General features: G+C 42.2%; 2 protein-coding genes and 1 pseudogene across 2 annotated transcripts; all 3 read right to left on the reverse strand.

Annotated features, from left to right (window-relative positions):
* Positions 1-1,164: 1,164 nt before the first annotated feature.
* Positions 1,165-4,121, reverse strand: LOC147295786 (putative metal-nicotianamine transporter YSL7). Its single transcript, XM_086230466.1, has 5 exons — positions 3,716-4,121; positions 3,164-3,327; positions 2,903-3,000; positions 2,667-2,801; positions 1,165-2,539 (listed from the first exon to the last, which is right to left on the reverse strand). Exons 1-5 carry the CDS (start codon positions 4,119-4,121, stop codon positions 1,165-1,167), a joined length of 2,178 nt encoding a protein of 725 aa, XP_086086592.1.
* Positions 4,122-6,687: 2,566 nt separating this feature from the next.
* Positions 6,688-9,265, reverse strand: LOC147295787 (cation/H(+) antiporter 4 pseudogene; annotated as a pseudogene).
* Positions 9,266-9,681: 416 nt separating this feature from the next.
* On the reverse strand, positions 9,682-13,218 carry LOC147295788 (uncharacterized). The gene has a single exon (XM_086231282.1). It carries the CDS (start codon positions 13,216-13,218, stop codon positions 9,682-9,684), a length of 3,537 nt encoding a protein of 1,178 aa, XP_086087408.1.
* Between the last annotated feature and the right edge of the window lie 1,523 nt (positions 13,219-14,741).

A 14,741-nucleotide genomic window follows, 5' to 3' on the forward strand; every position in this document is an offset into this window, starting at 1 on the left:
CGCTGCTGTGTTTGGGGTAATTGGGTAGATTAGGTGGTTTTATTGGATTTAGAAAGTAAAGTTACCGATTGGGGGTAATTGGGTAGATTAGGTGGTTTTATTGGATTTAGAAAGTAAAGTTACCGATTGGGGGTATTTGGGTCATTATGGGGTGGTGAACTTAGTACAATTTTGTGAACTCAAAATGAGGGGCGGTGAACTTAGTAAAGGTGAGTTGTTTGAATGATCGGAATAGCCGCCGCTCTAGAATAATAGTGACTTCTCATTTATAGATTCCAGAAAATTATTTTTGAACATTCAATTTCTCTGTACACTCATGCCTAAATCTTCGAAGTTTTAAATTTATTCTTGATGCCAACTATATTTAAGGATGTACCAAAATAACCCTACAAAATTATTTTTATATATCTTTAAAACTCCAAACAATAATAACAAATCAAGTTGTAATAATGGCCAAAAAAGAGAGAGGAAGAAAACAAATGAGAGAAGGGGGAAGAGAGGAAAGCTAAGTTGCAGGGAGGGGTATGACTTAAAAGGAGGAATAAATTTCCATATTACGAGTATATGTCTCAATTATCTATATTTATTATGTAACTTATTATACATGAAAGAGAAACACAGATTAAAAAAAAAAATTAATTAAGGAAGATCCGAAGATGGTGATGCAGCCCAGGCTGCTGAACTCCCATGATTCACCATAAAGAGTCAATAATATTTGTGGCTTTCCATCATTCCTTATCAGTTAGGCTAATGCCAAGTTTCAGATGACATGACAGATCGAAGAGTGATATTTGTCAAAAATATATTCTAATACACTTATTAATATTTTGTGACCATATAGTTAAATTCACAAAAAATAATAATAATAGGAAACATAAACTTTTCCAAATTAAATATCACGAATTGCTTACTATATTTATTATAAATCTAGGAAAATGACAAATTGATGAGAATATATATATATGGTAACTAGAAAACCAATATCCAATTATCTTGCAAATCCAGAAATAAAATTCTAAGTGCTACAACATGTATCGAAATATAATATTAATTTGTAGGTTTGAAATTAAAAGGCTAGCTGCGCTGAATATATACAAAATGGCATGAAATGAATAAGCTAGCTAGCGAGTGATCGATGAAGCTTGATCGAGCAGTGTGTAGGGTCTAGTGACCAGACAAAAGAGCATCAACTTTGTTGTTGGCAGAAGCAGAAAGGAACCTCATGCAAATAGGAGCGTTGAGGCCCGCAAGTGAGAGAATAGCAGCTGGAACGCCCCACAAAGAGTCACCACAAATGAGACCAGATGCCACAGCAGGTGCAAAGTCATTGGCCTTCTTCTTGTTCTTCCTTTGCCACAGGAACAGAATCAAGCTCCCCAAACACATGTCAATGGCGAAGTAGGAACCAAGATAGAACGGGATGGCCATGCACATGGGGCTCGGAATAAACCTGTAGATCTTGTGCTTGGTCTCATAACGCTGCAACAGCTCGGTAATTATGTTTATGACAATCGCACCAACAAAAAATGAGACTGCAAGAGCGACACAGTTTGTGGGAAGAGAACTGACACCCTCAACTCCAAGCAGTGCAATTCCGCGGTACATTAAACCATAGGGTGCAGGGTATGAGCCCTCGGGATCGCCTATTGGGTAAGCTTTGTAGAAGAACCAGAAGATCAAAGGCGACATGACACAACCAATGGCGGTACCAAAAACTTGGCTCAAGAACATGGAGCGTGGAGATGAGAGTGTGAGATATCCGGTCTTGAAGTCCTGCATGAGATCGGAGGCAGTGGAGACAATGCTCATCATGACACCACAAGAAGCAAGGCCGGCAATGACACCACCATTGTCGAGGCCAACCCAGGCACTGAAGATTATGATGGCGAATTTGCCGTAGTTGGAGGCAAGAGACCAGTCCGTGAGGCCACACCCATAGGCGTTGCAAAAGGCCAAAACTGGGGCAATGAGATAAGCAATCAATATTTGGTACCATTTCAATTGGGGGAAGATGAATGGTACTGCAATGATGGATATGGCGGCGAGGACAACATAACCCCCAAAAGCAAGCTTGTTGGGCATTTGGTCTTTCAAGAAGTACTCAACTCTTCGTTGTTCGTCATAGTTATCTGGTGAGGAGGACACAGTTGATCCAGCTTCAGCACTGTCATGATTTATAGCTGATGATGGCTCTAATTTGGTTGATGATGGCTCTAATTTGGTTTCTGATGGCTCTAATTTGGTTTCTGATGCTTTTCCGGTTCTATATAGACTTATGGCGCTCATGGCGAGCATGTAGACGACATGGAATAGACCGTCACCAAGCATCATGGCTATGGCAATAAAAACCCTGTATCCTTGGATGCCGTGGAGACTGCTGGCAGATAATGTAGAGCTGTACCAGATGCCTTTCTTTTGCTCAATCAACGGCCACATGATTCCCCATGAAAGAACGGCTCCAAAAAGCAATGATATGTTTACCATGTATGGGCAAATCATTCCAACACCAACATATGTCGATGAGAAATCAAAGTAAAACCTGTGCATATATGCAATACATTACAACATTAGATTATCCATCTGGATTACTAATTTCTTAATTAATTAGGTAGTAATTAAGGATTCAGATAAAAGAAAAGGACTAGCTTAATTATATATGTACGTACCTTTGCGCATAGGCTTGGAGACCAAATGTTGGGAAGCTGGCAAATCCACAGCCATCAGAAGCCGCGAAAAACCATTGGAAAAAGGCCCATGCAAAGCTGAAGCAGAAGCTTTTGAAGAGAACAGCAACTTGTTTCCTGCATGAATTGATTAATTCATGATAAGAATATATACATGGCTGATTAATTAAAGCATATATAATTAAGTAGAGTATGCATGTTTATGACTTAATGCTTACTTTGCTAGCTTGGCTCCTTTGGGTGTGTGAAAACTGTTGATGAGGTATGCGGTTGCAGTTCCACTTGGGTATGTTAACTTGTACTTCAGGATCATCATCTGTTGGTGCGGAATTAATTCAATTTAAACATTAATTAGTTAATTACGATATTTGACTGAAAGATCATCTTGAAAATAAACTAAGTTGCAACGAATCGATCAATTCAAAATTCATGTTGAAAAGATCGAAAACCAAATTAATTCACTAGCTACATGTACGTACCTTTCTTAGGGGAACAATGGAAAACAAGCCAACGAAGCTGACAACAAAGAGAAATGCAATCATCCATCCAAGAGAAAGGTTCTTCACATTGATTGGGGTGTTGCCTTCATCTCCTTGAGCAGCTATCTTTGCACTCATCCCCAGTAGATAACTTGCAGTACCACCTAATTAATCATACAGATAAGATGCTTAATCAATTTCTTGGTATATATATATATATATATATATATACTTTCGAACAATACTTGTCTAGCTAGATCTTGGTTCATCACTTTTGCAACAATTAATAAATAATTATTAATAATATACTTTTGAGACGAACGTCTAGATTTTATGTTTGTTATGTGTGACAATGCAAATCCACCTGTCAAAATATGCAGACTTGCAAATCCTAAGATTTTCTTTCATTGTATTGTAAAAATGTACTGTAATATAAATTATTTAGAAGAAACCCTAATTCACGATGTAAATTAATCAATAAAAATCAAAACCGATATGAGAATTTGTAGGTACGCAAAATTAAGAAAATTTGGTGATTGATAATTAACTTACTGCTAAAGGCGATCCCAGAGGAGGCAACGACACATGTTTGGATGACAGTGTTCTCCTGACGAGTGAAGGGCTGCTTCAAGAGGCCACACTTTTCGATCATGGAGGTGTATCCTTTGACCACAGCAAAACCCAGCAGCCCCGCGGCGACGTTGAGCGAGGGTATGACACCAGTGGTGAGGTTAAGCTTGCAGACGATGAAGTTGAAGACAATGCTTAAGAGAAAGCTGGTGACCATTGCCCTCACAGTGATTTGCTTCGTCCATTCCGGCACCGGCGTATCCTTGAATGCCTCTTCCACCATTACCTGCTTACCCTTGTCCTGTTTCAACCTTGCTTCACGTTGATCATTATCTTCGAACTCCACCTCTCTCTGAATATCAGAGCCTTTGCTAGGGTTCCTCTCCATCTATCGATCGATCTGTCTCTTTCTTTCTTTCTGATCTTAATTTTGAAACTAATAAATTTTGTGCGTGTAATTGTGCCTGTGAGCCAGCCCTTTAATATTAACAAGTGAACGTCTCACTCCCTAATTGATTAGGAGTAGGACTATGTATTTTTGGGCTCTGAAACAGAATTAATTAATTAATTAATTCAAATTCAGAATCGGGTACAAGTAGAAGTAGGTAGGGACTCGAAGATATATCGCTCGAGTAGGGGACTGAATTATCTATATATGGGAATTAATTTTGAATGGACGAGAGGGTTTCAAGCGTAAACTGTTACAAGCTGTCATCGATCGAAAATCTGACTTTATGGAAAATTCCATATCCAATATGATTACAAATTCAGGTTTTAATAAGTTATAATTAACACTCCTACTAGAATTCTGATTTCTCTCCCCACAGGTTTAGGAATGAAATGCAATTTACAAAAATATCCTTTAAAATGTAACCTATTATTTGTGATCAATTAAACGCGTACAGACAGCTGGCTACGTACAGCGAGTATCCTTATATTCTTGTTGACTCGAAAAAAAGAAAAAAAAAAGACAAATCCTATTCCTGGCTTAATTTGGTCTCTATTAATTACCAGAGTCCAATTTTGGAGAATTTGATTTGTACAGCGAAGAGCTTTGCAGACACAACATAAGTGACTTGTAAAGTAGTGGGTGGATATGCATGCATGCATCAAGAATCAGTCTAGCCATAATCTGCTAGCTACCTGCCAGCTTTGCACCACTATTAATTAATTATATGCACCATTGAAATTAATGAGGGTAAACAGCGCACGAAAAGCCAGAGTATAAGAAGATATATATTTGCCGTTTATAACAAAGATCGATATTTGCCGTTTATGTAATACGTACCCTAGCTTCTTGGACTGAAAATATGCAGTGTCATATATGCATGCTAATTTCATCGCTAGCTAGTTGGTACAGTTGTCTCCTGCTTAATTATAAGAATTAATTATTTCCTACTACATGACAACTTTTATATTTACCCTCAATTATACATATTGTTTGAACTTAACAATAAGGTACTTTTCGTATTTTAGGATCAGTTGTCCTTTACTAACCCACATTAAATAACCATTTTTTCATTTTTTTATTTTTTTTATAGAATATTTAATATTTATTTTTTTCTTTTCCAGTATAGTTTGTACGTTATTTGGCTCTGTTTTTAGAGTCTCTCTATTTCCAAATCTCACAAGCTCCAGATCTCTCTCTCTCTCTGTGTGCTTGATCGAAGCCTTCTAATGGATCTGCTCAGAGCTTGATCGAAGCCTTCTAGATCTACTCTGACCACTTCGACTTCTCCTCGATTGGGGATGATCACAGCTTGTGGTACGTAGACTCCTACTTTGATTTCTTATCAGTAGAAGGTTCTTGATTAAGCTCAATTTCTGAAACTGCAATTTCTGGAACATTACAAGTGAACTGAAACTGCAGTTTATTAGAGTTGCAGTTACTAACTGCAGTTTCTGAAACTGCAGTTTATTTAAGTTGCAACTGCAGTTTCAGAAACTGCAAATCAACTGAAACTGCAGTTTATTTGAGTTGCAAGCTTGCAGTTGCAGTGTAAGTGAAACTAGAAACTGTAGTTTTTTGGAGCTGCAAGCTTGCAGTTGCAGTTACTAACTGCAGTTTCTGAAACTGCAAAGTGAACTGAAATTGCAGTTTGTGAATTGAAACTGCAGTTTTTTTAGAGTTACAGGCTTGCAATTGCAGAACGATGCTTGTGAGTGAAGATGAACAATTGTCGATTTGGTAAAGTTGAAGAAAGAGATCGATTTGACAAAGAAAAGAAGAAAATCAGTTTTGGGCTGTTTGTGTAGTTGGTTTGGTTGTGATGCATTTCTTTTGGAAGGTGTCCGCATGTTATATTTTGGGCTGGTAGATAGTGCCTGCAAGTTAATAAAAATAGATTGGGTGGTTTTGGTTATTATTTTGCTTTATTAGTACCTTATAAATAATGGACTCTAATTATAATTTAAAATGACTAGTACTTTAGAGTCTTTTGTTTACAGAAAATAATATGGGGGTTAATTGTTAAAAATATTAATTTATGGAGCAAAGTGCGAACCTCCCAAAGTTTAGTAGGATAAATTATAATTAATCCTTTTAATATATGAAATTTACAAATGTATTAATATAATGTGATGGAAATTACAATGAAGAAAAAAAAAAGTATGCGAAAGAGATTGGTGGATAGAAATGATCGAAGCTTAATAATTAAATATATATTAGTCTAAATTTTATATTGTGATTTGTGGATAATAACTACACGAATAAAGTATGAAAAGTTAAGTAAAAACAAATAGAGAAATAACAAGCAGATGATCATCTGAATCCAATAAATTTTAATTTGCAGATTTTGCAGATTAACAATGTTGGTAGATTCATTTGCAAATTAATTTGTGCAGCTGAATTTACGGTTGATATATAGTTGGCAATTATTGATAAAAATAGCGCAGTTTAAATTTCACATGCACTTGAATTTGATTCGATCGATCATTTGCATTCCTGGGGTTAATTATTTGTGTTTTAATTGTTGTTGTAGGACCAAGATAGAAGATCTGCAGCCGAAATCATGAGAGGCAAGCATGTCCCCAACAATACCAAGCTCCGGGAATTCACTCCATTCATCAAGACCTGAAGTTTGAGGGGCGTCCCCATTTCGTCTTCTCCCAACAAGGAAAAGGTGATAATATTTATTGACGATAGCTCGCAGAATTTCCACCATTTGGGGCCCACTGTCCGCAATCTCCTCATTGTAAAATGCAGCTGATCCATTTCCCATGCAGTCTTGCCTGAACTTCCTCAAGCTCTCCAAATCTAAAATCCTATCCCAGTTCGGGGCGTTACTGTCTCTGGAGGCAGTTAGGTAATAAACGGTTACGCTGATGTTTGGGTCGTTGGCCATCCGCTGGGTCAAAGCCAATGCCTCCCTGTCATCCTCGCCTCCCAAGAAGATGAGTGCAACTCTGTATTGTGGTGATCGGTGGCTGGCTGGCTGTTGGAAGCTGTTTGAAGCGAATGTTGATGATTGCCTTAGAGGGCCACGGTTGACTAGAATTCCTACTGAACAAGGTGCTCCTTGGAGAAGGGTTGAATTTAAGGAGCGTACTGCTTCAACTTGGGACTGGATGGAGCCATCGAGCCCCCAATGTCGATGAAATGGGAGGATTATGAGCGATGTGAGTTTGTCCAGTGCAAGCGCACACACATCCTCGTGCATGTATTCGGGCGGACAAATGGCTGTGAATGGCTGCACTGTAACGGCCTCAGAATATTCCCGCTCGAAATGAAGAAACGAAAGAAGCACGTCCTCCGAATACGAGACGTCCGAAATTTTATTCTTGTGCATCTTGTGGGATATGAAAATGGGCGCGGCTTGACCAGACATCTCGATCAGGTGAAGCACGGAGAGACCAATGGGGTTGTCTCGCGTTGGACAACAAGCGTCCAATAAACTGATCACTGCTGCGGAGTTGTCGTGCCTGTGAATGCACGCAAGTATCCGCAGCTCCGACTTGTGTTTCAAACTTGCTATGTTTCTTTGTTCATATCCTGCGTACTTCCTCGATGGTTTGTACAACCGTCTCACAACAATGGGCACAATCAATGCATTCACTAGGACAACCATCACCGAAACTGCAACAGTCTGGTCGTCCAAACTCTGCAATTAATAATAATTCATTAAATCCCTAGCTAATCTCCGACAATGAATGAATATTAACCAACAATATTGAAGGATATATATAAGTACCATTAAATGCACGTAGGCACCCAACTCAGCCACTCCTTTGCAGGACATAATGACAGAAATTGCCAAAGCATCCATCATAGGCATCTTACAATACAGTGCAGATAAGAGGTTGGCTGCCAATTTGGCCACCAGGGTTACGAGAAGGAGGATGACATTCGCCGTTGCAACAAGGTTGTTGGACAAGCCTAGGATGTGTGTGGGATTTGTGAGCAGCACAGAAGAGGTTACAAAGAGTGGGAGAAACACTTGAGTGACCATAAAATCGTATTTGTGAACCAGAGCAGAGCCAAGTGGGGGCCCATTTGGTACAGCCAACCCCAAAATAAAAGGCCCAAATAAAAAAAACTGATTAAACCATGAGGAGAAGAGTCCAGAACATAGGGCCAACAGAAGGATGAGGAAGAGGTAGCCGCCATGAACAGCTTTGCCTTTGGGCGTAGTTTTGATGACCCAAAACATAGCGGGGCGGGCCACAAACACAACGGTAAGAATGAAGCCAATCAAAGCGACACCGTCTCGAAGGCTATGCCCAGGGTTGGGACCAGTTATCTCCTCTATGGAACGAAAAGTCACTCTGGCAAATAAACCGATACTCAACCACAACATGTCATTAACAATGCCGGATGAGAGAACTAAGCGGCCGAGCTCCGAGGTTAGGAGTTTGAGTTCGCTGAGGAGGCAAGCGATGTTAATAAAGGAGGTTTGAGAGTATGTTAGTGCTAGAAATGTGAGTGCGACTTTTTGGTCAGCCTTTAGGTCCCAACTTTTGGGAAGGACAGCGATGGTGACTATGCCACAAATTAAAGGCACAACAAAGGAGCTAATACCAGTGTATAAGGCCTTCCTTCCTGTTCGAAACACAATGCTTAAATCCATTTTGACTCCTGCCAGAAACAGAAACATGGCGTACCCAAATAATGTTATTGTGCCAAGTATGTCCTCACCCACAATTGAGAACATCAACTTTCTGTAAATTGGGATTCTCCCCATAATCGCTGGACCAAGGATTAAACCTGCCTGCACATCGATCATATAAGTATACATAATTAATTAATTAATTGGTAATTGATTGAAACTTAATTACTACATTAATTACCAGCATTTGAGAGACAAAGACCGGGATACCAAAACCCCTGAGAAAGAGATGAAGGATTTGGGTGGTGAAGAAAGATAAAGCCATCTGCTTTTCCAGCACTGGCAATGTAGCATTTGTAATCAAAACGCTGTCGTTTTTGAACGGACCACCAAGAGCAGTAGGATCGCTCCACAGACCATTTGAATGAATGTGGGGGGGTAAGTCTATGCAAATAATGGCCGTATCATTATCTGCCTTCAGCTTCATTATTAATTAATTCTTGATACTTAATTAATTTCTGATCGAGGAGATGATCAGAGAATTAAGAATTCAAGCTACGAATTTAATTTGTAGATATGGAGAGGGAGAATGGGAGATCATCATCCCGTTTCAATTTATATATAAATGAATTGAACGTAGAGAATTCATTGCTGTTGCAGCTTTTTTTTTTTTTGGTCAATAGAATTTTCATTCAAAGAGAGCCACAAAGGCAGCCAGAGACAAACAACAAAGAACCAAATAAGCAAAGCTACAGAGACAGCAACAAAGAAACAAACAAGTAACGCTACAGGCCTAGGAGTCAACGAACAAAAGAGGGATTGAGTCACCCAACAAGAAAACACGAAGATGACACAGAGACCCCCCTCCGGTCCCGCGCCTTCAGATGGGAGACCACCCAAGGTTCAGTTAAAACAAGGAGGGCAGGGGAGGCCATCTCTGGAGAGAACACCGACCAGGGAGGATGGGGGTCGAATGACCCAGTTGTCCGGGCACATCCTCCTTCTAGCAAGAGCGGCAATATGGTCTGCCGCAGAGTTGGAACTCCTAGGGGCCCAAGACCAGGAACAAGGGAAGCTAGACAAGCAGTTTTTGATGGCTGTGAGAAGCGGATAAATCCTCCATCTTCCTCTCGGGATTTTGCCATTGATACTTTGGATGAGCTCTTTGTTGTCAGATTCAAATAAGACTTGGGTGAATCCATTGTTCACCGCCAACTGGGCTGCTTCGAGGGCCGCCGAAGCTTCGACTTCGAGAGCAGAGTTGGCCATGAAAGAACGCGAGGACCCATCAATAATGTTGCCCAGATGATCCCGAGCTATTACTGCACTTCCTCCCCAGGATGAGATAGGATCCCATGAGCCATCAAGGTTTATCTTAATAATTCCCGGAGTTGGTGGAGTCCATGAAACAGAGGTGCTGCTATTTTGCTCTTGGGCATCCAAATTAAGAGGAGGGGTCCTTTTGGAAGAAGCTTCCTGGAATTCCATTGCTGCCCCCTCCGCTGAATTAGCGACCACAACTGGAGATAGAGGGGATCCCTCAAACACATAGGAACATCTAGCTTTCCAGATACCCCAGCACAGAAAGGAAGCCAGCGAGAGGCCCGAGTCGCGATCGTCATGGGGAAAATCTGCATTGTTAGAAAAAGTAGAGAGCCAATTTGCCATAGAAGAGAAAGTCATAAGGTCATACTTGAGAGCCAGCTTACTCACAAACCAGACCCCTCTTGACCAGGGGCAAAGGAATAAGACATGTTCTACAGTTTCTGGGTATGTTTCACAAATCGGGCATAATTGGGAATTCATAAGCCTTCTCTTGAAAAGAGAGTAGAACGTGGGTAGAGCATTGTGGAGGCATTTCCAGAGGAAAATTCTGATCTTGGGGAGGGTCTTAATCTTCCATAGAAGTTTCCAAATAGAATTGTCAACTCGAGCAGAGGGGCCCGGTCTAACAGGGAGGTAGCGGAAAGAGTTCAACCGAGAAAACTTATACCCCGAGCGAACCGAGTAGACCCCTGAAGGGGTAGCCTCCCAAATGAGTCTATCATCAGCATCTTCATCCCCAAGCAGGATAGACTGAATGGCACCAAGGGAGATCTCATTCACCACTCCCTGTAAAGGCCGAAGATCCCAGGATCTTGTTGACCAATCAATAAGGGAAGAAACATTAGTTGGAGCATGAGGAGGGATAGAAACTGAGCACGATAAAGGACCCCCTGGGAACCAACGATCTTCCCAAATGTTTATTTGTGATCCATTTCCCACTTGCCACAGAGCACCTTCAAGCAATAAATCTCTACCCACCAACATACTGCTCCAGGCCCAGGAGGCTCTAGCTCCTTTCGTTGCTTTAATAAAGTCACCATGAGGGAAATAAAGTCCCTTTAACACCTGGGCCCACAACGCATTGGGCTGTTGGATGAGCCTCCATGACTGTTTGGCAAGCAGAGCCTTGTTGAAGTCCAGCAAATTACGAAACCCAAGCCCCCCATGGTCTTTAGCCAGGCACAAAAAGTCCCAAGATTTCCAATGAATCTTGAATTCATCTTCCTGTTGCCCCCACCAGAAATTGGAGATACAGGAGTCAATCTCATCGCACAACCCTTTGGGGAATAAGAAACAATGCATAGGATAATTGGGGATTGCATAGGCTATTGATTTGATCAAAACCTCTCTGCCTGCTTGGGATAGCACCTTTTGTTTCCACCCATGGATACGGGCCAGGATCTTTTCTCTGACAAAAGCCAGGGCAAGTTTTTTGGAGCGACCCCAAATTGTTGGAAGCCCAAGGTATAGGCCTGGGTTCTCTGTATGCCCCACGTTCAGAAGAGAGCATAGGACATTCCTTAAAAACGAAGGTGTGTTTGGGGAAAAGAATAAGTTGGACTTCTGAAAATTGACTTGTTGCCCCGAGGCTTTGCAATATAGATCAAGAATTTCTTTTAATCTCACACAATTTGGGACCGAAGCCTTTAGGAAGAAGAGGGAGTCATCCGCAAAGAAGAGGTGGGATAGAGTTGGACCAAATCGGCTGAGATTAATCCCAAGAAGACGATTTGCAGCAATTTCATTGGAGATATAGCAAGATAGGACTTCCGAGACCAAGAGGAATAAATAAGGAGATAAAGGGTCCCCTTGACGGAGGCCTCTGCTCGGGTCGAAGGAGGAGCCAACTTTCCCATTGAAAATGACTGAGAAAGAAACAGTCCTTACGCATTCCATGATCAAATTTACCCATCTGCAATCAAACCCCATGCGGAGCATTACAAGCTCAAGGAAATCCCATTCCACCCGGTCGTACGCCTTATTCATGTCAAGTTTGAGGCCTAGTTCAAAATTCCCCCCACACTTCTTGAGTTTCAGGTGGTGAAACACCTCATGAGCAATCAAAATGTTGTCTTGGATTTGCCTCCCAAGCACAAAAGCACATTGGTGAGGGGATATGATTTCTGGTAAAAGGCATTTGAGTCTATTGGCTAAAACTTTGGCCAAGATTTTGTAAGAAAAGTTGCATAGACTTATGGGCCGAAATTGAGACACACTTTCGGGGTTAGGGACCTTTGGAATGAGGACAATGTTTGTTTGGTTTAACTGAGAAATAATAGGGCCCCCATTGAAGAAATCGATCGTTGCCCCCGTAACAATTTCCTTGATGATAGGCCAAGATTGTTGGTAGAACACGCCTTGGAACCCATCTGGACCAGCGGACTTGAAAGGACCCATTTGGGTTACTGCATCATGAATTTCATCTGGATTGAGGGGCTTTAGGAGATCGGCATTCATCTGAGCATTGACCACTGGTTGAATACAATGAAGAGCAGGGTCCATATCTCTAGAACCGCTGGATGTAAAAATTGATTTAAAGTGCCCTTCAAACTCGTTCCTTATAGAGTTTTCTCGATCAAGCCAGCAACCCGAAGCAGCCTTAATCTTCAAAACTTTGTTCCTTTGTCTATGTTGGAGCGTAGTGAGGTGAAAGAACTTGGAGTTTGAGTCACCCTCTTGGAGCCAGGTAACACGGGAACGTTGTTTCCAAAAAGCCTCTTCCCTGCCCCATAACGTTGAGATTTCCTTTTGGAGGAAGGAGCAACGATCGTTCATCAAAGGATTATCTTGAATTTCCTGTAGTTCAGACAGGTGGCAATCAATCAACAATTTTGAGTTCCCAAACTTCAGTTTACTCCAAGGAACAAGCTCTTTTTTGCAAGACTTCAGCTTTTGAACCCACTGCCAAGCTATGGACCCCGAAAAATTTTTTGCCCATCCCTTCTCTATTACACGACAGCACTCCTCGTCCTTCAACCAGAAGGATTCAAAGCGAAAAGGACGAGGTCCTTTCTTCACCTGGGGCTCGGTATGAAAGATTAGGGGGGCGTGATCGGACCCAATAATTGGGCCATGCAAAACAGAGGATTCAGGCCAAGCCTCAACCCACGCCATATTGACCAGTACCCTGTCGAGGCGGCAGCAAATCAATCCCCACTCGGGCCAAAAGCGCTTCCAGGTGAATTTCGGGCCCTTAAAACCAATATCTATAAGCTCATTATTGGAGATGAAGTCACGTAGGAACCTCCTCTTACCGAAATTCCACTGTCGCCCCCCAACTTTTTCCTAGGGACTAATGGTTTCATTCATATCTCCAATGCAGCACCATGGCCCATTAAAGGAGGATCCCATCAAGTTCAAGGAGTCCCAGAACTGAAGTTTTTCAGCGTCACGACAAGGTCCATATATCCACGATACTCGGGCTGCTTCCCCGCCGAGGGGGATAATAATAGAGTCAATCAAGTGTTTCTCTGATGAAAGAATTTCCACAGTGAGAGAAGACTTCCACCAGAGGGCTAAGCCACCACCTCTACCGCTCGTGTCAACATACCAACTTTTATCAAACTTACAACTCCTACGAAGCTTTTCCAATCTACTCCCTTTTGTCCAAGTTTCAGACAGAAAGAGAATAGAGGGGTGATATTTCCGGATGAGATTCCGGAGAGCTTGAACTGTCGAGTCTTGCCCCAACCCTCGGCAGTTCCAAGCGATGGCGATCATGACGACCCCGTGGCTGATTTTGGCCAGCCACCACAGCCCTTTCCATCATCGGTGTTGAATGTGTTTCGGTTGTCATGAGGTGAGGACACATTCACTTGCTTCTTTGCGAGGGTGTTGTCCAGCTTTATTGGGACCTCCACCAACTCGTCAGCTTCACCCTGAGAGGGAGTCCAAAAAACTCCAGAATTCTTCCTACCACCACTGCTTCGGCCTCGGCCTCGGCCTCGACCTCGACCACGTCCACGGGGTTGGGGGGGAAGACCAAGATTCTTTTGTGTTGGGGGTTTGGAGTCGGTGAGGGGGGTGAAGTCGGTCTTTGCCTGGTTTCGAGAAAAACAAAAACTGCGAGGAGGGGGAGGGGGTTGTGGGGTAGTGGCGGGAAAAGAGGGGGGGGGTTCATTTTTGGCTTTTTTTGTGTTGGAGGCAAAAGGTGTGGAGGCATCTTGTAGAGGGGTCTGGCGTTTTCTGTTGACAGCACTACTAGTTGGAAAAGGGATCTCCACCCCAGTGGGAGAGGAGCTTGGACTCGAAATTTTTGTGAGTGTAAGGGTAGAGGAGGTGTGATTGGGCTCTGTGGCAGGTGACTCCAACAGCAGAGGGCCATTAAACAGGGGAGAGACCGCTGCAAAGTCCTCTAACACAGAGGGGGTGACGATTAAGGGGGAGGGGAAGGGAGTAGGAAAAATGGAACTTAATGGGATGTAGTCAAAGGGTGGAGGCAGATTATCAGAGTAGTTCAAGGTAAAGAAAGGAGGAGGGTTGGTTTTCTCAGGGGGGTTTGAGGCTACCGAAGGTTTTTGTTTAGGTACGTGGGTAGAGTTGGCCGTCCAGGGGGTAGAGTTGGCCGTCACTTGGAAGGAGTTTGTGGGGGTTAAGGTTTGTGTCACGTGCCCCGAGGAGTTGTCAGCCGTTGACTT

This window comes from Dryas octopetala, chromosome 2 (assembly GCF_963921425.1).
Source record: "Dryas octopetala chromosome 2, drDryOcto1.1, whole genome shotgun sequence".
Lineage (NCBI taxonomy): Eukaryota > Viridiplantae > Streptophyta > Magnoliopsida > Rosales > Rosaceae > Dryas > Dryas octopetala.

Bases quoted from the DNA above. Each gene is read 5' to 3' on its own strand.
- LOC147295786 (XM_086230466.1), bottom strand. From the start codon at position 4,121: ATGGAGAGGAACCCTAGCAAAGGCTCTGATATTCAGAGAGAGGTGGAG. The intron at 3,001-3,163 runs GTACGTACATGT...CCGCACCAACAG, and splicing joins CCATTGTTCCCCTAAGAAAG to ATGATGATCCTGAAGTACAA. The intron at 2,802-2,902 runs GTAAGCATTAAG...CAATTCATGCAG, and splicing joins AAAGGAGCCAAGCTAGCAAA to GAAACAAGTTGCTGTTCTCT.
- LOC147295788 (XM_086231282.1), bottom strand. From the start codon at position 13,218: ATGGCGTGGGTTGAGGCTTGGCCTGAATCCTCTGTTTTGCATGGCCCA.